Source organism: Daldinia vernicosa (genome assembly GCF_022497035.1).
Source record: "Daldinia vernicosa strain CBS 139.73 unplaced genomic scaffold F5Y00scaffold_14, whole genome shotgun sequence".
In the NCBI taxonomy this organism is placed as follows: domain Eukaryota; kingdom Fungi; phylum Ascomycota; class Sordariomycetes; order Xylariales; family Hypoxylaceae; genus Daldinia; species Daldinia vernicosa.
In genome coordinates this window covers 428,043-454,273 of record NW_025953930.1, presented here as the reverse complement: position 1 = coordinate 454,273, position 26,231 = coordinate 428,043, and the positions used below count along the sequence as shown (strand labels likewise).

Genomic DNA, 26,231 nt, shown 5'->3' with positions numbered 1-26,231 from the left:
AATCCCGCAAGTTGAAATCTCGGCGCCGAACCACCGGTATATCCGGTGTTAACAACCGGGTATTTGTTACATAATCCAGTCAGACTTATAGGAATCAAGGCTATATTCACTCTCTTCCCAATGGCATAATATACATTATTTTCTTCCAACCGTAAAAACCACTTTCCAATTACTACGTAGATGGGGTATCATGTATAAGACATTAATATGGGAATCGTACCCAGTCTCCCCTTGTTTCCTCCGCATTCCGGATATATTTGAACATAAATTTCCTCCCGTTCCCCTTATATGGTATATATGTACGTAAATCAAAAAAAGTCATCATTACCCAAATCTTGGGCTGGGCCCATCCGCTTTCGCCCCCTCATCATAGTGTTACAAGACGCCAACGTCCGCGCTCCGTGTGAAACCAGCGTTCCCGTTCCTTCTTGTCAGCAATGTTTCCGTTATACGAGTTCCAGCGCCCGTTGCATCCCTCCCTGCCTTCGACTTTCAGATTCTCACCCTGGTCACCAAGCACGTCTGAAATGTCAACGAGCCCGCCGTTCTCGTCTGTCGCCCCCTCGTCTGGCATCACGCAGTACCATATCTTTGACTCTACTTGGCCAATGAAGCCAGCAAGGCCATATTTTTCAGTCACGGACCCATCCTCGTTTATTACGTTTACGAAAAAGCGAGGCGTCTGCCACGCTGCCTCTAACCTGCTCTGTGCCGCGATTCGAGACTGCGAGAGGTTGCTCGACATCTTGGATGGGAAAAGCTGGTCTTCCATTGGGAAACTAAGGCCTAACGGGGACTTGCTTGGCGTCTTTGGTGTGTTTGGCGTTGTTGGAGTTGCCGGAGGGCTAGGTCGCGATGTGCACTTGGTGATAAGACCGCGGAACTTATCGTTAGATGTCTCAATCTTCTCCATGGGCTTACAGAGCGACTGGAAAATTCCTTCAGGGTCGTTCGGCGCGCGTAAAGTCCGTAACAATGGAAAGCCGTTCGCTTCTATGCTCCTGGCAAGTATCGAGTCCGCCCTATTTGCGGATGATTGGTTGCTCGTAATATCCCAGTGCAGTTTGCGTAACGACGGCGACGCTAGATAGGGAAATAGCCATATCATCTCATTTGGCGGCATAATCGGCGGAGAACTCTGTACTAGCGAAAACGTCTCTAATACCGTAAGGTTCGAGAGAATCTGGCTGAGCGTCGGCAACGAGTCAACGTCCATATGTTGAAGAGTGAGCTTTTTAAGTGATCGAGTTGAGGGGCGCCTGATGAAAGAAGAAAGACCTTCGCTAGATACACCTGGAAGATGCGACAATGTGAGTGTCCGTAGTGGTGGCAATGAGAGTAAATTCGCATCATTAAAAGCTGTGAAAGGTAAGTGAGATAGATGAAGATTCTCAAGAGCCGGCAAGCGAGATAATATGTCAGGTATAAGAGACACCGGCGTAAGCGTCGCGCCCGGGAGGCAATGTATCGACAGAGTTTTCAAATGCTCCCAGTCCGCGTGAAGTTCTAAGAAGTCCTCGCTTAGCTGATGCGGTAAGTCTCCCGGAGCTTCTTTGTAATTTGGGTTCTCCGAATTTAATAGCGCCGCAGCATTCGAAAGACGGCGCTTCCTCTGAAATTGAGAGGGTTCGATGGTCCAATGCATCTCTACTAACTTGCGCCTAGTAGATAATGCGTGGAATAGGCGGTTGAACGAGTAGTCATGGTTCTGGTGAAATCCAACTAATCGTTCGAAGTTGGGACACGCCATGATGACAGAAGCCACTAAGTTCTGGTATAGGTCAAGAGGAACGCCTTGGGTCACAGCTGGAGCTTTCAGGCTATGAACCATTGCCGCCAGTTTGGGATTTGATCTTAATGTCCGCCGAAGTAGTACGAGACGAGAACCAAAATTTAGCTTGTATCGCTTCCTCTGCATTGGTGAATCTGCCCCGACTAGTTGGATATCCTCGTATCTTTGACTATCTGTTAGTTCTCCCTGTTCTGTTTAAGTCTCCGCTGTTGTAGAACTCACAGTGCGACCTGGGCGACTTTCAACAAGCCCCGCCCTGATATGGCGACAGAGCACAAATCTCTCATCATGCATGTTGCACAACTTGTACTACCAGGCTTCAGATGCAGCTTCTTTAGTTCGTCTAGAATAAGTCCTAGAACTTCTTCGGGGAGGGCAGCTAAGAGCTCCCCTGTTTCTCTCATCCGCCTGTATTGTTTAATTGGCGCCGGTCGCTGCCATCCGTACTCTACCCTTCGTGGACTCGAATTCCAAGACTCGACGCTCGTCCTGCTGCTTGCTGGACTCGCAAGAATAGAATCGAAAGTGTCGTTCGTTCTAATTGAGCTCGCAACACTAGACCCGCTACTTGAGGTCCTCCTAGAACGATTAGGCACAACAGGCCGCATGTCGATCTGCGCATAATTGCTCATCATTGCCGGCGGTAGCTTTATTGGTTGCTGGGTTTGCTGGGCTTGCTGAGCGTATGTTGGCCCCATAGCGTTGAAGTTTGGGCGGTCGGCCCTCGTTACCGATTCTTTTGCCGTGGGGTCTCGTATCGTAAAAGAATTAGAAGTAAATCCGGGGTCGCGAGAAGCATACGAAGAACCCATTGCGGAGCCGTCTAGCGGTGGTACGGGTCCCGACACGATATCGTCAGATCTTGACTGATATGCCACAGCAGATTCAGTTTGCGATCTCCGGTGTCTCGTAGTTCTAGAAGAGAGAATAGGTTTGTTAGTAGGAAAGAAAGGGACCCGACTAAGAAGAATAGACATTGAAAGACCAGAGGTGAAGATCGACAGGTTTCGATGGGTCTACAGAGATTAAAAGACCGGGTGTGTTCCTTGCATCAACTAAACTGGCGAACTTTTTGGTTGGGAGCTTGGACATAGTTGTAGCTCTAAATCCATAGCGTTTCCTGACTTGTTAACAACTGGTTAACGACTGCAACATAGTCTGGGCTTCCTGACCATATTTGGCTTAGATACTCTAGAAATAGTACGGAACCAGTTCAAATTCGTAATAGGCGGCCACACTCGGCTGTTGGTAGCGCGAGGCTACCGTTATGTAGCAAATCGCGGTGGAAATTAATTAACCCCTGACAGCATGGATGTGTTACCTTGGGAGGGCGGCATATCACCCCAGGAACACCAAAGCAGCCAAGGAACGCATGACGCCATTTGTTAAGTTACATAAAAAAGGGGGAATAGGTATGGCATGGAACATCCTCCTGGACTTTGGCACAAGATGGACCAGGAAACCCGACTTTGGGAATATATGAAGTTCAGTAAGAACGGATATTGTCTGGAGTCGAAAATTTGAAAAATTCGCATATGGCTTGGTAGCTGAGATGTGAGCTGATTCTCCTCGCTAGGTACATCCCAAGCCATTCAGGGACTTGCATGATGCATCAAATCGAATTAAAAAGTAGGTAGGCACTTACAGTGATCTAAAATTGGAGTTGGTGGCTTCGGTAGGGCGCTCTAGGCTTTGGCGGTCATCACCGTTGTCGACTAAGCGAATTGTCGGCGAGCTGAATGGCCTCCGATCACTTGTTTTAACCGGGAGTGAATTCCTTTTCTGAAGCTTTCGAACTATAGATCGCGGCTTAAAGAAGGAAACACGGGCAAATGCTGCATACCAGGATCGCCCTGAGTTTGACGACGTGGTAGTATCCATTACTGAAGGAGTGCCTGGCCAGGTTCAAATTCTTAATGCGTTACACTTCAAGCGCAGGGGTAATTTGGCCACCGAACTTCCCGTCGTGGTTACGCCTCGGGTACTCCTTCACGGGAAACCTGGGCTGGGTAGGTTTGCGAGATAAGTGTCAACGCATCTATATTCGCTAGTTATCCTTTTTCCTTCGTGGACGTTTTCGAGAGTTAGAAGTCTAATGCAAAAATGAAACACCTCCAAATGTCATAAATGACGCGAAGTCGCAAATAGACTGCAGTTAGCGAACCTCTTCAGTTTCGAAATCATATAAACTGCAAGTTAAATTGTCGGCCGAGTTAGATGAGGGGTCAAAGTCAGTCCAGGTCTGAGTATGTTTAGAACTAGCGATCGCGTATAATATTCGTATATAAGTAGAGGTAGGTATCTATTCAAATGGTATCGAACGGTAGAAAGTTCATGGTCACGGTCGTGCGGGCCTCGACGACTTTTCATATAAACCGCGACAAAGTCATCGGCAGGCGGCGAAGCATATATACACGTACGTAATATGTCAGCCGTCACTGCCGGCGACAGGATATCCAATAGACTGTAGCGGTTTCGCCAAGATGGCTGGAGCTGGTCAAGTTCTTCGGACCCGCAAGTCTCAGCGACGAACAATCGTGTTCTGCTCACCTTGAATGATAAAAAACCGCTCGAACCTGTAACAATCTAACCTAGTGGTCGTTTTGCCTAACCAACAACGGACACCGCTTCTTTGCGATCCAACTCCCCGATAACGCTAGGGCGGTCTTCAGGTTTTGAATAGTAGGTTCGGCGAGAACGGCTGAGAGGCTGAGCGAAGCGAAAAAGCCTTAGGGCAACACGCAAGTCTCCGTTAAACTTGCAGTTCGGTAGAAGACCCATATTTAAACTTCTAAATATGGTGTCTGCACGTGTAAATAGTTGGTAAGGATTGGTAAGGTCCAGGCAGTTGGGGCGGCTACTGTCAGTGTACGGAATAAATATCCAACGGATAGGGTTCGCCTCAGACCTTACGCCAGGGTTGACGCGTGGTTGATGCGTCTCATATGGAAAAAGTAGATCGCGGGGTCCTTTCGAATACGTATGGCCAAGGCTGATGAAGCAGACTAGCGCAGCAGGTAGATTCAGGTAGATTGAAGAGTGATGGTGAGTCGAGTCAGCTGGTAAACCAGGACGAATCGAACCCCCCGAGCTGTAGGACCTTCCCGCTTGGGATCAGCACGGCCCGTCTATCCAACGTTCCCCAGAATACCCAAACCATATTCTAGTGAGGGTCTGGTAAACGGGTCTGGTAAACGAATAATTGGGGTCCTGGTGGGCATATGGCCGTGGCTGAGGTAGCCTAACCAATCCGACAAAAAATAAGGACTCGATGCGGTGTAGCACTGATAGTCGTTGACATAGGTGGTATAAAGTTATGAAGCTCAAAATAAATACCCCGAAAATACATACAAGGGAAATTCTAATGTAAGACCTTCAATGTTTTCATACTATGTAGTAAGTTGATATTTTAGAGTCAATCGTAATCTGTAAAGTGGAAGACAAAGGGAGAATATGTGAGATTATCTAAGCGTACCCAAGTATCCAAGTACCCAAATCTGCATGTTTGACGGCTCGGTTACTTATCGATAAATAAATTGTGTCTTATTAATCCGTAACTACGAAGTACAGTTCAACTATTATTATCACCTCAGTTCTTTTTAGTTGAGCATGCTATTATGCCATTAAAACTACGAGGTAGAATTTACCATTCCGTAACGCTAAACCACATGATAAATAGCATCCCATTCATTATTTCCAATCACAGGTCCTTTTCTTGAAGCTCACCAGGCCTAATAATATGATCCCATTAGAGCACTTCTCAACCAAGGTCCTAGCTATAAAGTAGGCATATATCTAAACTGTGCAGATGTTATATCCACCCAGCCCTATCACATAACAACTTATAAGTTAGACAGTGATGCTGCAGAACACTGCCACTTCCACTAACCAACCTCTTACTGACACCATACAGTGCCTTCAGATCCGGCAATGCTCATAAGGACCCACTAGAATTGCATAAGTTGTTTGGCCTACTGAAGACTTCATAGTCCCACGTTTCCGACCATCCTAAATATAGCCAGAACGGACTTACACATATATATTCTGAGGCTATTTGTAAAAGAAATTATAATGAATTTGTTCCCGTTATGAACACTGCTATTTGATAAAACACAGCCCGATCTGCCTTTCTAGAACGCTATGAAACATACCAGCTGGATAATTAAATAGTTCACATCGGGAGTCTTGTTAGGTAAAAGTTAAGATATTTTCTCTAAAATATTCCTGAAAGCGGCATAGTTTCAAAGTTGGTAAATCACAAAAGTCCCGCCTGGCCCCTTATAACAATGATCGATAACTTTGACCTAATGCCGTAACTATCTAAACAAATAAACCACAACATATATATTTTCTTAACAATTGCTCACTTTTAGTTCCAGACTCTGAGGAGTAGGACAAGTTTCCTTTACGTTTTTTTGTTTACTATTACTTGCAAACATTCAAATCACAGTATTAATGGTCTGGGAACTGATACATCCCGATGTAAATTGCAAATCAAGTCGTTACCCCTATTACTAGCACTCTGCTACGGAGTGGCGAGGTCTTACTATATAGATTTCCCCATCTCTAAGCCTTGGTGTTAAATACTTGACATATCTTAAACAGAGTCGTAGTCAATGCTTACTTCGTCCGTGTAGTTTGTTTACTTGTTATTTTTTGATACTCTCTGCTCACTGGATTTACCACCCCTCCGTTTTCTTCCAAGTATTAGTAGCCCTCTTCTATTTCCTTAGTAGACATATTCGCCTGTTAGTTATGGGACGGTCAAGTAAAGCACGTTATAAGTGCTCATAGGCTATTATTATTAACTTATTAGTTATTTGTACTTATTTCTGTGCGTCTTTTTCGTAACTTACGTGACTTATAGCTACATTTTCGATGGAGAATATGAGAATACAAGCAAGAAGTGAGAATACAATTCTATTAAAGTACGAATTACAAGTCCATCTGAAAATGGGCTACTGATATGTTCAGGAGCCCTTTGTCTTGTGTGTCTTAACGGTCTAGGGATCTGGCAGAGAATACCAATGAAAGGCCCACGTATAACGGAAGACCTAGTACTCATGAGTAAGGTAGTGACTCAGTGTGAAGCTTCTCACAGCTTTGTGTTGTTCATTAAGAAGTTGATAATCATCTGTTAGCAAGTGGTCCACGTCACGTAACGATCATGAGTCAAGGTTATAGCATCAAGGGAAGAAACGAGGCCCTAAGGCTGGGTATATAAATAGGTAGGCTTCGTAGTCCTTTCGGGAATCAATAATGCATCTGCAATACAAGACCAGTTCCTCGCATCATCTGCTATCGTAGTTAGGTATGTATGCAAATATACAAAGAGGTTCACCCCTCACGTCAACAGTGCATCGTCAGCAGTACATCGTCAACTGTCCTCGGCGTCACAATACTTGGCAACAGTCGTGTTGCCGCCGGCGATGGTCACATGGGGGACCAGAAAATTTTAGGCCACGATGAAAATAAAAATTACCTGACCAGTGTGACTGCATCTTTTTTGAGAAAAACAACCCAACACCTCTCCAACCCACCAGGCCCTCGCACAACTCTCCCAAACCCATACTTCCTCGAGGTGCTCCCTGAGAAGTGGACATTCCACTACTAACTTATCAATTCATCCCTGTATTTCTTTCGTAAGTTTGCGCATACCTTCACAACTTGCCCATCTACGTTTTTGACCCTACATCACCATGTCACACAACTCCCAGGATGAAGCTCTTCGAACTCCTCGTGGCGGTGCTTCTGAGCCTCTGGGATCCTCTGGACCTCCTGGATCTCATGGTCATTCTGGTCCTCCTGGTCCTCCTGGTCTTTATGGTCCTTATGGTCCTTATGGTGCTTCTGGTGCTTCTGGTTCTTCTGGTCCTCGAGATCCTCCTGGACTTTCTGGACCTCGAGATCCTTCCACTTTTCGTGGAATCCCCGCCCCGAGACCCGGAATAGATCATCCTATCTTCTATTCCAGAGGCAACGCGGGTGTTTACGATGTTGCGTTTTACCCACGTAAGTTCGCTTTTCTTTAATAATCCATCCTAGCTACTTGCAACATCATCTATAGGTCCTCTAGCAAATTATCTTCGTGATTCTGTGAATATAACCTAACGCGACTGTGATATGTAGCAGCCCAGGAATCGTCCCAGCAGCCTGCAAGTCATGGAGATGCGGCCGCCACGTCTCCTCGACCTAACCATCCTTACGGATGCTGCTGTCAAGATTGTCGCAGCTACTACAATCCGAACAATTACTTCATCAGCGGCACTCATGACCCGGCTGGTCATACTGGTGCTCATCACCCTGACCCTAGTGGTGCCCATCACCCTGGCCCTGGCGGTGCAGCACCCCAGACCCACGGGACGGGTGTGTATACTCTAGATAGAGCCGGCCTTGAAGCTCTCAACCTCCAAGCCCAAAATTACATGCACCAGACAGCTACGAGCCAACACAACCTACGCGTTCCTCAGATGCAGTATCTACAGCCTCCTTTCCAACCAGGCCCCGCTCATGGTCAAGTTCCTGTCCAAGGCCAGCATCAAGGCCCTGCTCGACGTCTTCCCCCCCGAGTCGAGTTTAATGAGAGGGTAAGAAGTCTCTCTAGATAACGCTTACTGTTTAATTACGTGTGGCTAACGGGAGTTTGGTATCTAGGAACTCAAGGAGCTCCAGGCGTACCGAGAGCGCAAGGCACGCGAGGAGCGCGTTCGACGTTTCCGTGAGCAGAATGAGCGAGCGATCGGATTCAACGAATCCGACGATGAAGAATTCATCCCCAACATCAAAAACCCTTGAAGAATGAGAAGAATGACGAAGCAATTTGGACGGAATGGCAACGGCGAATCATGGAGGCTTACTCTGCATTAGTTGAGGATCGAGCATAGCATTCTGGCGTTGGTTTTGCTTATTGATAGCTGCATATTTCATTTGCATTAATGATCGGTTCGGAAAGTCTTGTTCTTAGTTCGAGCATAGTTGCGTGTCAAACCTTTCGGTACTTAATACGGTTCTAATATTTTCAGGAGGCCAAAGCCTCTCGTTGCAACTATATTAGCTCCCTTTCGATGACTCATAGTTAGCAATGTCTGTTTCCGAAGTTTCCTTTAGATCACTTTGCCCCTTGGAGGTCTGTGTACGATAGCCTAGTCCCGGAAAATTGTTGGGACCTTTTTCAACCATAATACATAACCATTGCTGATTGCAGAAAACGTTTTTGAACTTGTTTTCCTAACGATCTCTCGAGTGTCCTTGATACCGGTGTCCATCCTTTGATACCTAGTTCCATTCCCCCTTTAACGCCCCTATATCTACTAAGTTCTTGTGTCATCGAACAAAATGCACCCGCGGCGTGTTCTCCATTACCTAGCTATAGGACTACGATTTTCTAAAGCTGCAGCTGCAACATGCTCTTCAAATCTCCTAGTTGACGACTTCTCGCGGTTTTCTAATGGGAGAAACAACCTCGGACTAAAGGCAAGCGGTAAGAGTTCTTGACCGCCGAACTATGTAGCCTGTAGGCGCTTTAATTAATACTTATTAGATGATGGTTCTATGGCATCAATATCCTCTATTGGCCATTCAATTTCATTTACACCCCGGCCAATGTCCTACTTCTATGAAACCGTGCCCTGTGTCGACGCAGAGACATCCGGGTACAAGGCACTCGCATTTACTATAAAGGCCCCCACGGGCGCATCCCTCACGCTCGAGATGCAGACGAGAGAAAACTGTTCGATAGAGGCGCATAATAGCACATGGCGATATTTTATGAATTTTACCGGCGAACATGAGAGGATCGTGGCTCCTGTAAGCTCGTTCCTAGGAGCTAAGACGAGTGGCATCTCCGCGTTTAATTGGGCAACCTGGAAATCGCAGAGCACAGAATCCGTCTGGGAGCCTGGCGATGTAGAGCTGGTTTGCGGTGCGTGATCTTAGGAACTTATCGAACCTATATAATTGGAATATTCCTAAAGTCAGTCGAGGGTTCAGAGCTGTAGGTCTGTCAGGTTCCGGAGAGGGACTCATACAATATTCAAAGATAATACGACATGGCTTTCCAGAAGCACAGCAATGGGATATTTCTTACACAAATTATCAAAGCTAGGCAGTTTCTTCCACATCATATGTATGTTCATGGTCTCGTTGCATGAGTGCGGAGTTTAGGGGTGATTGCGACGGTGACGTTGTATATTCGAAGAGTGAGTCACATTAGCTATATGGATCAAATTTCATCTATTAATCTATCACCATCTTCTAGTATTTCATAATACGAATACAGCCGTGGGCAAATTATATATAAAATTCCAATAATGTTGCTTGGAAATATAATTACAACAAGTATTCTAGGCGTTCTTGTACACCGCTGCATCTTTATTTTTCATGAATGGCACCCCCATGCGCTACCTAGCTATCTTGAGAGCCCATATATTTGTATTCTTCGCCCTATTTACTATCCAATGGTACCTCTTTGCAAGTGATTTTAGCCTTGTAAAATATTAGGTATGACAAATTCCCCAAATTATCACGTCTGGTGGGTGATTAGTCGAAGATGCGTATGAAAGGCCATACGAATTTATTCCAGAAAGATGGCACAGCGAACCCTGGTGAACTAATATTGGTATTCAAAAAGAGTTGAATATCCACGATGCCTACTTGGATTATACTAAGTGGTATTGATATGTTGCTTTTATGGTCGTGAGCATATTCTACTGTCGTTTGTTAAATAAAGGGGCTCGTGCCTTCGCGTTGCCTACTAACCTAGTCCAATTGTCTCGGATGGCCTACCCTAAACACCTAAGAGGTATCCGTGCGAGTAGATTTTAATATTTTCTAATCTATGTATTTACAATTCGGGCTAGCTAAGCGTGGAGTTTCGTAATGCGTATAAATCGATAAGCGTAGCCCCTGAGTGCACCGCTTCATTCCGAAGGCTTTTGACCACGAGCCACGTAAATCTTATACCTCACATACCCACCCGACTCAGCATCCTCGCTTCTCTTCTTCACCATGTCCTCTAACTGATCGTTTGCCATTGCACCGGGTGCTCCCCGCTCAGCCATCATACGGGCCCATGAAAAGAACACCTCCGTAACGTTCGTCGTTAATATCTTCCTTGTCTCCGGAAGTCTGTCGGAAGCAGCTACGTCAGTCAAGACGGGGCTTAGGCCAGCATCCCGCATCTCGCGAGGGAGTGTGCACCATCCGTGCTCGAATCGCTCTCGTAGCGCATTGCTAAATATATAGTACAAGTTTAAAGTTATATCTAGATAAACCCATCCCCACAGAATGCTAGCTTTAACTATATATACAGGTTACAAGTTACCCCGTGGGGTAACGTAATAGTTCCAGTCCTACCCACTTCTTAGGCAAAGAAGGTATCCTTTATACAATAGCCTTAACCTAGAAGGTTTCAGTTATACTCAGGCGTGTCCCAATTAAATGTAAACACCGGCTTCACCGTCCACCTATCAGCCGTGAACACCAACCGCCCCTCCCCAACAAGCTTGAGCGGATCGACGTAGAGATCAACTGTGATACGACCGCTGTACAGCTCGGAAACTCGGAAGATAACATATATCGAATCTTCCGTGGAAAGCCTCTCCATCTAGAAGAATTAGGTACGCGATTTAGCCCATGAAATTGTTGGACTGGAGGAGGAGACTTACCTTGTGGTATTGGGCATCCGACATAAAGAAAGGGGTGTCTCGACCCCCTGGAGTAGTCTTCACTTCGATATAATATTTGGGCCGTGAGCCTCGCCATTCACTCGACAGAAGACCCTTGCTTATCAGAACTTCTGTTAGTTTATTATTATCGTCTTTGTACTCGATGTCAGACGTTTCGATTCCGGACCAGCTGCCCATATCCGCGTAATCCGGGTGCACTGTGACGTATTTCCGAATAGTGCTTGTCCAATTAGCCCGTGTAAACCCTCTGAGAGCCGGGTTCATCGAGGAGAGAAGCTCGTAGACCTAGGATATTGTTAGTACTATTCTTAGTTTGGCAAAGGTAATGGGAATACTTACGAAGAGTTCCCCCGCGGCTCCTACTTTCTTGTCACGCTCGAACCGGGACATACCCAATTGAGGATCAAATAGATCATCTTCGTTGAAGGTCGTACCATCGATGATATTACTGCCGGTCATGACGTCTAAGAGCACGGAAAGATCCAATGCTTCCGAGAGGAGTCGGCTTTTCCTAGCCTTACGTATCACTTGCGATAGAAGAGCACAATACTCTTGAGTTGCCTTTCTTTGTCTTTCTGCGACAGTCGTCATAAATGGATCTGGCGAAAGACCGGTCCGTGCGTACGAAGAGCGGTCTCTACCTGAGCTTGTTCTAGATGTAGAGTAATGTGTGTAATCTGTTGCTGGTGTCTCCGGATCCTCATACGCGGATTCACTGTCGAAAAGGGGCGTTACCGGCTCTGAGGGAGGCAGGCGTAGTATTCGGGGGGTAGAAGGTCCGACGACCGTGGGTGTAGAAGCAAGGGTAGGTGTACGTTGAATAACGAGGGCATCTTCTTGATCGTCCTGCTTTGGTATGGTAACTTCAATAATGCCCTTTTCAGTAAGATAATCGTCAACTTGTCGAGGCTTCATATTCAAGACGGCCTGGATGAATAACTCTTCACTAGAGTCAATATCCCTCTTGGAGTTTGTTCCTGGATCGGTCATCATCCACTTCGCTAAGCGACTAGGAACGATGGAGAGGTAAGATTTATCTCGCAAGTCTTCGTCACGCAGGACGTATATTTCTAAGCCATCTTTATCGTCGATATGGATCATGCCACGGTCGACATCTTGGCTCACAGTCTGTCCGTCTATAGTGAGCACCAGCTTTGTTGATATTTCCGGTGTCTTCCATGTGCGTGAATTGCGGAGCAGATCGTATAACGCTTGACCATCGCCGTCAATCCGAGGGCTCTTGAAATGAGTTGCGATGCTACGAAACCAATTTATTAGCGGAAATTCCTAGGTATAGTTTCGTAGAGTTGAGTCGACTTACCGAAGTAACCCATATGCCTTTCTCCTAATATCTTGGATTGGGTCTGATATCGGCGTTTTTAAGCCTGAATCCAAACCAGACGTCTCCTGGACCAGTCGTGATAAATACCTATCCTCGAGGCCCGCCCACTTTATCAGAGGCTTGAGTTTAACAACGTCGTTCACCGTGAAATCGAGAATTTTGACTTTGTCGTAGAAAGCATCGCCGAGTTTCTTGCGATCGATAATGCCAAAGCCCGTCTCCGCTGAATGCAAGGCTACGTTGCCACCAACATCCCTAACCGGCAGGATCCGACGTTCCAGTAACTTCTCGGGAGAAGTATTGAAGTCTTTAAGCTCGATTTGTGAGTTAAAAGTCCAAAGGAGATCTTTAACGCGCTCCGTAGTGGCCTCTTCCGGCTTCAGTTCCAACAGCTCGTTGTGGACAATGTCGGCGTCTAACACACGCACAGCGAGCTTTTCGACAAAAAAGCTCTCCATATCCCCGCCATAAACATTTCTCAAGTTTACCCTACCTCGAATTGGTGATGAGGCACACCATAGACACTGCGATGGCATATACCACTTTTGCGGGCCGACATCCGCAAAAATCAAAGCATCGTTTTCCAATGCGTTCCTATGCGTAATATGATCAGAACACTTAACATCTGTTTGGCGGGTACTCTAAACATCTAATATTACTTACCTCATCTCTTCCAATGGCCCACGAGGTAGTTTCATAGCACTTAATTCTGAGAATAATTCTCGAACTCTGTCAAGCAGCCTTGGGGGGTTCGACTCTTTGATATGCTTGAGCTCTCCCACAATATGACTCCATGAGCATTTTTTGACTTCCAGGGTTTCCTGGAGGAATGATTTAAAGTTAGAGAATCCCGGGACTGAATCCATGAATTGAGCATGGTATATAGCATCATATATGGGGAAAACCGGAAAGGCGGTCTCCATATTCATCGGCCCATTGAGTAGACATTTACTAGGCGCAGCCTTCATCGATTCACGTTGCTCCCAAGGAGGTATAAGCAAAGCTTCATGCAACTCGAAATAATCACTGGTTTACTAGTTAGTGTACCTGATATGAGCCAAGTTTAGCCTAGGAAATAACGCGTACGTACCGGATCCGAGCCTGTTTTTCTTTTTGTTTTTCTTTGGTTTCTGAGTCTAAGCATTCTGCATGAAGGCGCAAATATAGACGTAAAACGCGCGAAGTATCGACAAGCTCCTTGGTCGGAAATAAGTGCATCCAGACGTAAATTTTAAGATAAAACTCCAGATCGGGTCTAGAACTCACACCCAAATCATACAAGAAGTGCCATTGAGACACCGGGTCTGAATCATCGTTAATATCAATGAAAGGAAAGAACTCATCCTCTCGCATGAACTCGTCACGCCTTTTCAATAATACCGGTAAAGGTAAATATGTTGACGCCAGGGAATATAGCCGACCGCCTTGGCATGGGACTTCCAGAGCTCCCAGGAGTTCTGTCAGTTCGGGCGTCACACGGGACTTTTCTAGATCCCAACTTTGTTTCAAGAGATTCAGAATCTCTGAAGGAAGGTACTCCTCGACGAACATGCATTCGCTTGAAAGTGCGCCCCCGTCACGATCAAATAGTCTTGAGTAGTTGCGAACTCCAAGGCATGTTTCGAGCCATTCTCTCCACGTCACATCATGTTGACTTGATTTTCCTGGGTCGTCTTCGAAATATTTTCTATTTATGAAATGAACATCAGTCCACTCTGGAGACTTGTCGGCCTTGGAGATTAGTTCCCAGAATCCCTTGTCCGAGTAAGACACATGCGATTTCAATGGATATATAGATCCGCGATCATCCCATAGCCACAAATTCTCGTACTTCTGGGACGAATCGGGCGTGGAATTTTGGTTATGCGTTAGATAGAGGAACTTGAGATGAGCGAGTGAAGATTCGTAGTTTATCCCTGTAACCCCCGTACTGTGATATCTTTGAAAGACTTTGTCACGAACATTGTCCACTAAGGCATACTTCGCACCGAGATGAAGGAACAACTGTCTCCTTTCAGGTATTGCTGTTGCGACGGGGTCTATGAGGTGAAACCCAAGATCCGCTGGGATTGCGTGTCCATTCGATGTAGTTGCAAAATACACATCAACTGGGGTTGGACTAACCCATGTCCCATCGACCAGCGGGATCAGCTGCAACGTTTTAGTTCTGACCATCATGTCCTGCCATTTCCTTTCGTAGGATAGACTTATAGATCGGGCTGCACGAGCGTGCCAATCAGAATCAGTCCCCGTAGACCTCATCTTGGACGTATTACTAGACAAATCTCTCGATACTCTTTCGAGTACCTCATCCTGATACATCAAGCTGAGTCCATATTTTTGGAGGATATCGAGGTCGCTCGATTTGTAATTAGATGAAATATAACGGGCTTTATCACCGGGGAGGTCGTCAAATAAGGGGTCTCCGTGTTGATCAAGGATATTCGATGCGGGTTGTCTCGCTACCGATAAGTCTCTCTGCATCGTTGAATCTCGCAATATTATGATCTCTTCACGGTAAATACGAGCTTTGATCTTATCAACAAGCTTCAACCAGAATGGATCCCATGGATAGTCTGACAACTTTGGAAGGAAACGCATCCACTGGTACTTCAAGGTCGCGTGAAGGCAAAGCGATCTCATCGCAATTATGAAAGTCTCTGCCAGTGAATCTAATAGCATAATATTTCGGGATGAGGTTGTCACAATATCTTCTCGGTTCGCTTGGGTTACGAAATCGCTGTGGATCAGGAACTAGCCAACTCATTAGTATTGGATTTATTTGGCACATATCAAGTTCTTAGGATATTTCTTACATGGAATCCCGCTCGGCGGATTGGAAGAAATGCGAAGACTTCCTGTTGTTCGATGGATGGTTCATCATCATGTGAAAGAGGAAATGCAAGGACGACCGGAGCAGTGCTGTATGCTCTCGATGCTTCTTCCTGAGGAGAATACGTTCTGTTCTCATTATGAGGAAGATTACGTGCAATATACTCCACGATGTGGTATCTCTGTTTTGTACGAGTCGTATTTCTGTCTTGGGTATGAACTTTGTCGAGTATGCGATTGCCGACTTGATTGGCGTGATTTATTTCAAGTAAAGAGGATGATATCTCGGTCCCAGCGTCGTCGTATATGTGCACCTTGATTTGATTCAGCTTCTTTAGGAAAAGAAGCATCGTAGGTTGAAGCTCGTTCAACTGAGTTAGGATATTTTGCCGTCGCGCATCTTCGGTGCCTGGGACATCGTTGGCATGTAAAAATAATGTGATTCTGGTCAATGGCGTTGGTATCGCTTCTGTCGGTTCGCGCCATTCTGGAGATATCATTCCCATACCAGAGTCACCTTTTCGGTGGGTAAATGTGAATGAATAGTCTCCAGATTGAATGTGAACTTTCCATGCTGCCTTGAAGACTGATTTGAAACCGATGCCTTTCTCGCCGATGTATCCTTGAGCCCCTGTCTTCGAACTCGCTCCGATCTTACATATCGCTCTAAGATTTGCTTCAGTGAAGCCATCTTCGTTGCATTCCACAACAACTCGATCCTTATATACATCGAAAGACACGTATGGAACGACGCCCAAAGATTCCGCTCGGGAGAAGCAGTTATCCTCGGCGTTTTGCAAGAGCTCGAAGATCCATCTAACGTCCTTAGTATAGAGGTTCTTTGCCAGTCTAATATAACGTCATGTCAGTAATTATCTCTTCGTATTTCCGGTGGCAAGGAAGTCGTACGTTATGACGCTTGTTCCTACTAGTGTGTGCGCCATGAGGAGTGCTTCTTGAACTTGGCGACGAGTGTCTGGGGTCATAGTTGCATAGACTTCCTCGCCGAGGTAGCCATGCTGCTTGGAAATGCTTGTCACGAGCCGGCGTGCTGCTTCTTTCCCGGAGGTACCAGAACTTGCCATCTTCAAGACGGCTGGGGACGTATTTCGTATAATTGAATGATTTATCTTAATAAATCTGTACTAGTTCTGGCAGTAGATATTCTACCGTATGACTGATAAACAGAAAGTAATATAAAAAAAGTTGTAGCAGGTCGAATCGAAAGAGTGTAGCACAATATAGTCAAGTGCCTAATACAACAAGGGATGCAATGAATCTTTATACAGGCTATGGTCGGATGCATTGCCGGATAACTTGTCTTCGGCCCGGGAAGCTTACGCGCAATTCTCGGGATCGTGCCCGTGGTTTCGTCGGTACTTGAAGCGCGCGCTTACACGAAGACCTCTCGGAACCCTACCACGACAAGACCTAATTAGGCTTTACTATGGCGCGCATGCAACATGAATGCGACCATTGTAGTAATTTTAGCATGAGGCATTCTATTGATATTAGTGCTATCTTTCGCTACGCATCTGGAGAGTGGTGTGCTTTACTTGAGGAATCTGGTAAAACTAAAAATACCTACATACCAAGTTTTAAGGGATTATAAAATCTTATTATGATCCTTATAAAATTCTTAAAAGGGTATATCTTTCATGGGAAGTTGTAAATCTTTAAAATATGTAGAAAGAAGAAGCCCTCCTATTTGGAGATATCTCAGCTCAATCCTTGGTGCAAAGAGGCAAAAGCCAGCACTAATAGCAGATATATTCCTGAGGCTATGGTCGCATTGCGCTGACCCGGTTGGATTGCGTAGCATATTACGGTCACATTCGACCTATGCAGTTGGGTTTCAAGCCCGATGAAGACAACCAACAACATCTTGAACACAGCCTCAAATTGGAATGAACCTACTATGTAGGTTAGAATCTGGGGTTAGCTGGCTCCACTAGCACGACTTTGTAGCCGCTCACCCCTTGGCTTGCTTGCTGTTCATTCATGATTTGTCTCTTCGTTGCTTAATGTGCCCAAGATGATTTTCGCGATACCAACAAAAGCGTATGAATGGTAATTTAAGAATTGAGATTTTAGATGTGCATTTTAATTGAAGAAATGGCCTGGGCAATGCTTAGTAAGATATTGTAAGCTCTATTTTCGTACTCAAGTAAATCCAATGAGTTAAGGCTTAACAACAACTTTCAGATGAAAAGTACCTGATGTAGATAACTTCGCATATGTTGAAGCAGTACAAGTCTCTAGCATGAGACAGGGTAGCGCGGTGCTAAGTGGGGGCGTTTAACCCAGTATAGCTAATAGGTAACTTTGCATACGAATTTATATATAATAGTACAAAATGTCAATGGAGATAGTTAACAACTGAATAACTACCTACATAGTAGTCATTCAGTTATCATTTCCATTAACGTTTTGTACTCTTATATATAAATTTGTATGCAAAGTTACCTATTAGCTATACTGGGTTAAACGCCCCCACTTAGCACCGCGCTACCCTGTCTCATGCTAGAGACTTATAGTATATAATTGTTCAAATGATTGAAATAATTATTCAGGAATTTCGCGGAATAAAACATAAGATAGAAGTAGCTAGTTACCTACTTACCTAGGTTAGTTATTAGGAACTTGCACATTAACACCTACAGTCGGTTCTTAAAAATGAATAGTTACTACCGTGGCGTGCAAAGAATCATATACATTATATGCCACTTTATGTATTATGAAATACAAATATCTAAGTCTTAAGAAAGGGAAATGTAATTCAGGAAAATGAATTATAATTACAAGCATTGGAAGACTGTTAAGTTATATGTAGAACAAAGATGAGAAATACATTCCCAATGGTTAGAGGTACCTACCTCCTATCGATAAGATCTCCAGGTTTCTCCAGCCTCTTAACCCCAACCATACTGCCATACCAGCATACGCGCACACCGCCCCAGCCCCAATCAGCCCCAACCCAACCCCCACTTTCCGTCTTCAGCGTCCGTCTTCTGTCCCGCCTCTCCCAAACATTCGCAGCTCTCAGGCCGAAATTTCGAGAACAGAACTTAACTCGCCTATATACTACCTGGATCTTCACCTTCACCTGCAACACTAAGGAGACTTCTTTCTTCCCTCCCTTCCGCTTGGCCATACATACCTAACGTACCACTCTCCTCATTAATTTCTTCACTCGAGATCAAGAACAAGTAGTTAACGCAATTCGAGGGACTCAACTGACTGGCTGACCCCTCAGTTGAATTCTTTAACAAACCAAACCAACCATGGTACGAACTGATTGATCTGATATAATCCAACATCATACTTCCCCTATTTTCATTCCATCCTATCCTACCCTCCCTTTTCCCCATACAAATCACATACTCCTTAGCAAGCCGTATACACACATGCAATGCAAATAATCATAATACTAACCCGCCCCGCCCACCCCAACAGGCGACGACAACAAAACAACGCCTGGCCCTCGCCATCTGCGACTTCCTATCCACCTCCCTAACCGACGGCACCCTATCGTCCGAGGACAAAGACAGCATCGACGTCGCAATCAACTGCATCGCCGAATCCTTCAAGGTCGACCCCACCGACCCCGCCGCCCTCTCCGCCGCCACCGGCACCCAGAACCTTCTACAGATCTACGGCGTCTACGAGAAGCTCAAGTCCTCCACCACCACCACCGCCTCCGCCAAACCCGCCTCCTCGAGTACCGCCGACGCCTCCTCCGAGAAGACGAAGGAACCCACCGATGACGAGAAGGCTCGCGCCGAGGACCTCAAGGCCCGCGGCAACCGCGCCATGGCCTCCAAGGACTACCCCGCCGCCATCGACCTGTACACCCAGGCCCTAGCCCTCCACCCCCGCAACGCCATCTACCTATCCAACCGCGCCGCCGCCTACAGCGCCGCGCGCGACCACGCCAGCGCCCGCGCCGACGCCGAAGCAGCCGTCGCCATCGACCCCAAGTACACCAAAGCCTGGTCGCGACTCGGCCTAGCCCGCTTCGCCCTCGGCGACGCCAAGGGTTCCATGGAAGCCTACCGACAAGGGATCGAGCACGAAGGCAACGGCGGCAGCGACGCCATGAAGAAAGGCTTCGAGACCGCGAAGCGACGCGTCGACGAGCTGGAAGCCGAGACCGCAGACGCGGCACCGACGGCACGTGGCGGTGGCGGCGGTGGTGTTCCTGATCTAGGCAGCCTAGCGAGCCTCTTCGGCGGCGGAGGCGGCGGTGGAAACCGCGACGGAGCTAGCGGTGGTGGCGGGGGTGGTCTCCCGGATCTCGGCAGCATCATGAGCAACCCCATGTTTGCGAGCATGGCGCAGAACCTGATGTCGAACCCGGACATGATGCAGAACCTGATGAGCAACCCGCGCCTACGCGAGATGGCCGACCGTTTCTCTAGCGGCGGTGGCATGCCCGACCTAGGCTCTCTGATGAACGACCCTAACATCGCCGACATGGCGAGGAATATGATGGGCGGCGGCGGCGGCGCTGGCGCTGATGATGGGAACAGCCCTGGAGCCGGGCGTGGCGCCGGTCGATGATCGACTTTGATCCGAGGTAGATCCTGTCAAATTCATCTTTAGCGGAGTTCCATGTATAGGGTTTTCCGGGCGAGAGGGTACGAAGAACGCAGCGTAGCGCTATGAGAGAAAAGAAAAATACCACAGTTGGTTGGGACGGAGGGTACCTAATGAAATTATAACCAGTCTCGGTTCCTATATTAGTCTGTGTTGACCTTTGGTCTTTTGGTGAATCAATGGATGAGGGCGATGATGGACGGCCGGGTTTAACCTACGTTACGTAGACCACGAGTAGACTTTACTTACAACGGATGAGCGCTCACGGTAATGATAGAAGGCGAAAAAAAGGAGAATATAAGGGTTTAACTATTTATAATCCATCGCGTCTACTAACTGAGGTCCTAATGGTACATTGGGAACCGTGTGCTGATAATGAGATAAATCTCGGAGAGAGGTAGTAGAAAAGGGGGAAAATAAATCAGTGCTAGTCTAGGTTTTTCCACCGTACACCTCGACTCCGTACCATGCTATACTGTCCCTTCGTTTGTTCCTCTAAACAACAGCATGACCAGTCCCGAAACACATAGCTTTTCTGGGGGTTTTTGGTTTTTTTAGTCCTCGAATGCCACCGTCCGAGAAATCAAGAAAATATCAAATATCATGCCCATTTTTTGTTTTTCGCCCCTTTTTCGCCCTCCGCCATCCGTATTCCTGCGATCAACCAATAAGTACCTAAGGTATTTTATAAATCAGAGCCGAATAACAAGCAATATAAAGCGTCCGTAATTAACTTTCTGCATTCTTTTGTCTCCGACGCGAAATGCGTTTTCCGTAAGAATACATACAATAGGAATGGTAAAAATGCGAACGAGAAAATGAAATGCATATTCGTAGGCAAAGGGAGACCAAAATAGAGGTGATGCGTCATTGAAAAGCACCGTTAGCAATGCCAATTTACTTTGCGCGAGATGTAGAGATTCCACGCTTTTGCAAGGGTCCTGCACCATCCTTGTGGCCAGTCCTGGGGCTAGGTGGACCTCGTCTTTGACCCCTTCTAGCGCGGTAGCGACCGCGGGTTCGGCCGCGGTAACCGCCCCTACCCCTACTAGGACCTGGTAAGGGTTGTTTGGCTTCGGGAGATGGTGAGTGTTCGTGTTGTTCCTGTGGGAGCTTGCTCTCCTTTCGAGAAGGTTTTGTAGGTGTGGGCACAGGTTGGCTAACAGAACGAGTCGGGCTGTCTGAAAAACAAAGTGGTGGTGGCTCAGAACAAGACACGGATTGTAGGGTGTTCCGACGAGGCTTGGAGTCGGGAGCGTCGAACACTGTTGACTGCGCGGCAGACTCGGGAGGTATGACAGGTGAAACGGCATCATCATTTTTACTCGGGGGAATCGCATCGTGAGCTCTTATCGCAGTAGATACAGAAGCAGACTCGGAATCAGCTGGTGGCAGATTATCAGAGGAACCAGCTTCCTCTTCGACGTCTTCGGCCCAGCTATTTCGCATAGGAGATGTATTATTTAAATTTGGCTCGGCTGTAGAACGGGGTGTAAACTCCGGCGCACCAGGATTCAGCCTTGAACCCTGTTAGAGGTTAGTATCAATCAAAAAATCATGAAAGATTTTTCGACGGATCTACCTCTTTTTGATGCCCATTTGGAGTATTCACAACCTTCCCGTTCGCCTTTCCTGCGATAGGAGAGTTCTCAGCCGTCGATATAGGTCGCGGTGCCTGGGTACCGTTTGAGGTGCTGACACCATTTTCTGGTTCGTCGACCGATCCATCCGTCTGTATGGCACTTGATGTTGCCGCACTATCATCAAGGAGCTCTCCATTTTGCTTATCATCCTTTGATTCCTTGGGCTTGAGAAAAATTTGTTTGGACCAAAGTTCGGCGTATTTGCCATTCTTGGAAATCAACTCTTCATGATTCCCCTGTTCAGCTATCTCCCCATTCGCAACGACGAAGATAGTATCGGCATTCATAACAGTTGAAAGACGGTGTCTATATTAAAATCAGTATAACATCGCAGTATCCAGCGGTTAATTATTAACGTACGCTACAATGAATGTGGTGCGGCCTTGACATAGGGTACGAAGACCGTCCTGGATTTTCTGTTCTGTATCTGTATCGACAGAACTAGTCGCTTCGTCGAGGAGCACAATCTCGGGCTCCTTAAGGATAGCCCGTGCGATCGCAATTCGCTGCAGTTCACCACCGGATAATTTCCTAAGTTCGTTAGCCAACAGAACCAATATATCTCGGTTAGATTGCAACTCACACGCCACGCTCGCCGACGCGAGTCTTGTACCCCTCCGTGAAACCCATTATATGGTCATGAATTGCCGCTGCTTTACAAGCGCTATAGACATCTTCATCCGTAGCTGATAGCCGGGCATATCTGATATTATTGACCACGGTGTCGTCGAAAAGAATTGGTGATTGCGGGACAATACCAATAGATTGTCGTAGACTACGTACGAGGCAACGTTAGTGGAGGCAAATCAAGAGATGGGAGGGCATGAAGTGTAATCCACCCCGGAAGACACCCATTTGGTATTTGAAAAAAGTAGACATGGGCCATACCTTGAAATCGTTACGTCGCGAATATCCTGGCCATCGATTTGGATCGAGCCACCTGTCACGTCATAAAAGCGATCAAGGAGCTTCAGGATCGTTGATTTCCCAGCCCCCGTTGCGCCAACGAATGCCACCGTAGTACCAGATGGAACAGACACTTTCACGCTCTTCAAGATGTCCTTCTTCTTGTCGTAGCTGAAACTGACATTCCGGAACTCGACTTTACCACCCTTGAGCTTCAGGGGTTTGGCATCGGGCTTCTCGATAACGGTTGGCTTCGTCGTCATTACGTCAAGAAGCCTTTCGGCATGCACCAGATCCTGGCTGATGTTCTTTCCGAGCTGAGAGAAAAATCGTAGAGGTGACGTGAGCTGGCCCCAGTACGTCAAAAGCATGACAAAATCACCAGCAGTAGCCTGGCCATTAGTAATTTGGTATACGGCTAAGAACGCCCCAGCGAGCAATCCCGCGAGAAGGATTAAATACTGAAAGGCGTGCCCAACAAAGTAGCTATAGTACAGGGACTTCGTCGATGAGACACGAGAGTTAACTGCCACGCCGTATCGTCTCTCTTCGTATGGGATTTGGTTGAAGGCACTGACGGTCTGCCAACCTTGAATACCAGCCTGACGGATATAATGCTCCTCAAAGTACCTAAAAGAAAAGTAATCAGAATCCAGTCCATCAAGATCTAATTTTCTAGAAAGGCGGAAGACATCCAACAAAAATCGGAAGTGAAAGTCCCGTCCAAGCTACTATAACACAGGAATGGGGTCACTTACGTCCTAACCATCATCTTTCTTTTCTCCTTAAAGCTTGAAATGATACGAGTGGCAGCTTGGATGAACGCCGTGCCAGTTGCAATAGTGATAAATCCTTCGTACGGCCCAAATTTCGTCGATAGGTATGTGAATGCAATGACTAAGTCGATTAGCATTGGCAATGCCTGGAAACATATCGAGTCCAGCATATTCGAAATAGAAGTCCCATTCGAAATAGCTAAGATAAGATCCGATGAACTCTTAGAATCATGGAACTCAGAAGAAAGATTCATAATGTGAGAATACGCAGCGGTTGTGAGGGCTTCCCCAGAGTAGTGCTCAATAGGTAACCATAGCATCTGCCTCAAGAAGTTAATTCCAGCCTCCGAGGCTAAAAGGCGAAGACCGGCAAAGATCGCGACTTGAACCCAAGGATTACTCTCAGAAACACCGCTTAAGGAATCCATAACGGCGCCATACTGCCGAGGAATTAGGAAATTGAGCACATTTCCAGCCAACAGGCACAGGCCCACGAGAGCAGCGTAGATTTGCAGGCGACGATTCTTGACAGGCCAGATGTACGGAAAGAAGATGAGAAATCCCTTGGCGTACGCAATCCAGCTGCCCTCGTTCTTCAACCGCTTCTCAATCTTTTCTCGAGAAATACGCTGCTGACGTTCCCATGGCGATTCGACATCTCTGGGCGAGTTAGCCGTCTCCGTGTTAGTTGCGTCAGTATTTGTACCCTCCGAGTTTGTTCCATAGCCGCTATCCGCCGAGGTGTCGACACCATTTCCTCGCTGGCCTGGCTTTGGGAGTAGAGGGGCTCGCTCTTCGTCATCGTCATCGTCGATTCCGTCTTCTCGCCAAACGAAATAAGCCAAAAGAGCGCCTAATGCAAGAATGCAGCGAGCGATGACGATGGAGGCGTCCAGTCGGATGAAAGCTGCTGAGTTGTCACCAGTTGTTGGGGTCGTCACTATCGGCTCAGAGGCCGCGATGAATAGGAGCGCAGCGTTGAAAGGCTCCAATACAAACGCGATAAGCCACGATCCGTAAAAGGGATACCATACGGTATCGGACCCGTCGCCGAGACTATTCTGCTCGATTCCAAAGATCAGGATGCAGGATAGCAAGCCGATAACTGTGTCCTGGGATGGCCATCGACCCCACAAAGCAATCTCAATTACCTTTAAGATAAACTGAGCGACGAAGGTACATAGAAAGCAACAAAGAAGGCAATATATAGCCTTGCGTCGAACGTGAGCCGACTTCTTCGAGTCCGAGGTCTGCAATGTGCAGATCGCAATGGCTGAGGTGACGGCAAAGTATAGGAACACCACAAGGGGGTAGACATAATGCAGCGTAACCTGCACACCCTGCAGCTCCAGTCCCATCATTCTCTCGGCCGCTACCTGATCGAACGGTTCAAGCCCAAAGTGCGTAAAGCTCCGAGAATACCTGAATGGGCTGAGGAGTGTTCAGTGTAGATCAGCAGCGAAGAGGCGGTGAAAAGATGGGCAGATCCTGGATACTAGATGGTCAGTTCCAAGTCTTTCGAGTTATTTAAATAGGTAATGGGAGAAGATATGAGAAGTAGAAGCATCAGTAGCAAGTTCAACGGATTTGCGAAGGTTGCATTGATTGCTACTGTCCGAACAATGGGGACTGTGTGTAAAGCAGTTTTTGAACTTGAACTTGAAGACGAGTGTGGGTAGTTAGTAAAAAGGCAAAAGGCAAAAGAGGGAAATAAGTTGGAACATGAAGTTAGGTACATGACAGGGCATCAGATGATGATTCTACTACGAAACGACATCCAACTCATATCTACCGAGAAGGTAGGTAGAAGGTAGGTACCCAAGTAGAAAGACCAAGCCATTTCTAAGCAGTTTAGTGCTGGCTCCAGTATCGCTCTTCCTCCATGAGATCATGAGAGTAGCTAGCTCTTTCCTTACTGTCTCCTTCATCGCATACTCGTGTAAGTGAATGATGTAAGTGATGTGTCGACAGAAGGTAGGAGGTGCATGACTGCCTGATTAAGGTAACTAATCGCCAGGTCCCAAGCTTTTTTTTTTCTTCAAAATAAAAAAGGTCTTCCGCCGTTACACCACAATAAATTATGTACTAAAGGCAAACGCATAGTGCTATATACATCCCAGTACGAATTATGTGTGTGAATAGCGATTACCTTATACAAGCTTTAAGGTTAGAAACCCACAATGGGGGGGCAGGGGATATTTTGAATGGAGGGTCATAAATAAAAAGGGATAGCATCATAACTATAGGCCATTACTCGAATCTTTTGTGATGGAGTGGTCGATGCCTAATGCATGTAGCGAGGTAGGTGGATCGTGGATTATGTAGGAGGGAGCCGTCTGTGCAGCTAAGACATCTCGTCTAATCACGGTTCTTATGTGGGAGGGTGTCATAGGAATAACAATCACAAAGATTGGACATAATGTAGAAACTTACTTAGCCAGGTCATAATCCCTCGAATAATCAAGTCCGCTTCTGGTAACACCAGCAGTGTTCCTATGTACCTAATGCAAGTCGATGAGGCTTAAAGCTCGAGTGGCAGCCTGTTAGTCCAGTAGTTCATAAGAGTCCGGCATGAACCATCTAACCAAGGAAGGGCGATCTTCGGCGATATCTAAGCCTTGACCAACGTCTGGCCTGTATACCACCAACAAGAGC

The 26,231-nt window shown here is 46.6% G+C and overlaps 6 protein-coding genes across 6 annotated transcripts; 3 read left to right on the top strand and 3 right to left on the bottom strand.

Annotated features, from left to right (window-relative positions):
- Window positions 1-367: 367 nt before the first annotated feature.
- On the bottom strand, window positions 368-2,400 carry F5Y00DRAFT_252264 (uncharacterized protein; the record flags this gene model as incomplete). The annotated part of the gene is made up of 2 exons (XM_048009921.1): window positions 368-1,955; window positions 2,015-2,400. The coding sequence occupies 2 exons, from the start codon at window positions 2,398-2,400 to the stop codon at window positions 368-370; spliced, it is 1,974 nt and encodes a 657-aa protein (XP_047866508.1).
- Window positions 2,401-7,318: 4,918 nt separating this feature from the next.
- Window positions 7,319-8,587, top strand: F5Y00DRAFT_268327 (uncharacterized protein; the record flags this gene model as incomplete). The annotated part of the gene is made up of 3 exons (XM_048012232.1): window positions 7,319-7,804; window positions 7,922-8,379; window positions 8,447-8,587. Exons 1-3 carry the CDS (start codon window positions 7,492-7,494, stop codon window positions 8,585-8,587), a joined length of 912 nt encoding a protein of 303 aa, XP_047866507.1. The 5' UTR covers window positions 7,319-7,491.
- A 399-nt stretch (window positions 8,588-8,986) lies between these two features.
- F5Y00DRAFT_232703 (uncharacterized protein) lies at window positions 8,987-10,140 on the top strand. The gene is made up of 2 exons (XM_048007201.1): window positions 8,987-9,272; window positions 9,333-10,140. Exons 1-2 carry the CDS (start codon window positions 9,128-9,130, stop codon window positions 9,719-9,721), a joined length of 534 nt encoding a protein of 177 aa, XP_047866506.1. The 5' UTR covers window positions 8,987-9,127; the 3' UTR covers window positions 9,722-10,140.
- Window positions 10,141-11,054: 914 nt separating this feature from the next.
- F5Y00DRAFT_232702 (uncharacterized protein) lies at window positions 11,055-17,060 on the bottom strand. The gene is made up of 8 exons (XM_048007200.1): window positions 16,562-17,060; window positions 15,637-16,501; window positions 13,911-15,574; window positions 13,484-13,846; window positions 12,800-13,414; window positions 11,818-12,736; window positions 11,458-11,763; window positions 11,055-11,396 (listed from the first exon to the last, which is right to left on the bottom strand). The coding sequence occupies exons 1-8, from the start codon at window positions 16,735-16,737 to the stop codon at window positions 11,202-11,204; spliced, it is 5,103 nt and encodes a 1,700-aa protein (XP_047866505.1). The 5' UTR covers window positions 16,738-17,060; the 3' UTR covers window positions 11,055-11,201.
- Window positions 17,061-18,492: 1,432 nt separating this feature from the next.
- Window positions 18,493-20,215, top strand: F5Y00DRAFT_260448 (uncharacterized protein; the record flags this gene model as incomplete). The annotated part of the gene is made up of 2 exons (XM_048011015.1): window positions 18,493-18,513; window positions 19,109-20,215. 2 exons carry the CDS (start codon window positions 18,493-18,495, stop codon window positions 20,213-20,215), a joined length of 1,128 nt encoding a protein of 375 aa, XP_047866504.1.
- A 466-nt stretch (window positions 20,216-20,681) lies between these two features.
- On the bottom strand, window positions 20,682-25,138 carry F5Y00DRAFT_33403 (uncharacterized protein). Its single transcript, XM_048013498.1, has 6 exons — window positions 23,559-25,138; window positions 22,783-23,430; window positions 22,478-22,669; window positions 22,255-22,425; window positions 21,834-22,200; window positions 20,682-21,778 (listed from the first exon to the last, which is right to left on the bottom strand). Exons 1-6 carry the CDS (start codon window positions 24,935-24,937, stop codon window positions 21,149-21,151), a joined length of 3,387 nt encoding a protein of 1,128 aa, XP_047866503.1. The 5' UTR covers window positions 24,938-25,138; the 3' UTR covers window positions 20,682-21,148.
- Between the last annotated feature and the right edge of the window lie 1,093 nt (window positions 25,139-26,231).

Bases quoted from the DNA above. Each gene is read 5' to 3' on its own strand.
- F5Y00DRAFT_232703 (XM_048007201.1), top strand. From the start codon at position 9,128: ATGCACCCGCGGCGTGTTCTCCATTACCTAGCTATAGGACTACGATTT. The intron at 9,273-9,332 runs GTAAGAGTTCTT...AATACTTATTAG, and splicing joins CCTCGGACTAAAGGCAAGCG to ATGATGGTTCTATGGCATCA.
- F5Y00DRAFT_232702 (XM_048007200.1), bottom strand. From the start codon at position 16,737: ATGGCAAGTTCTGGTACCTCCGGGAAAGAAGCAGCACGCCGGCTCGTG. The intron at 15,575-15,636 runs GTAAGAAATATC...TGAGTTGGCTAG, and splicing joins TCCGCCGAGCGGGATTCCAT to TTCCTGATCCACAGCGATTT. The intron at 13,847-13,910 runs GTACGTACGCGT...CTAGTAAACCAG, and splicing joins GAAAAACAGGCTCGGATCCG to TGATTATTTCGAGTTGCATG.
- F5Y00DRAFT_33403 (XM_048013498.1), bottom strand. From the start codon at position 24,937: ATGATGGGACTGGAGCTGCAGGGTGTGCAGGTTACGCTGCATTATGTC. The intron at 22,670-22,782 runs GTATGGCCCATG...CCTCGTACGTAG, and splicing joins CGCGACGTAACGATTTCAAG to TCTACGACAATCTATTGGTA. The intron at 21,779-21,833 runs GTAGATCCGTCG...AACCTCTAACAG, and splicing joins CAAATGGGCATCAAAAAGAG to GGTTCAAGGCTGAATCCTGG.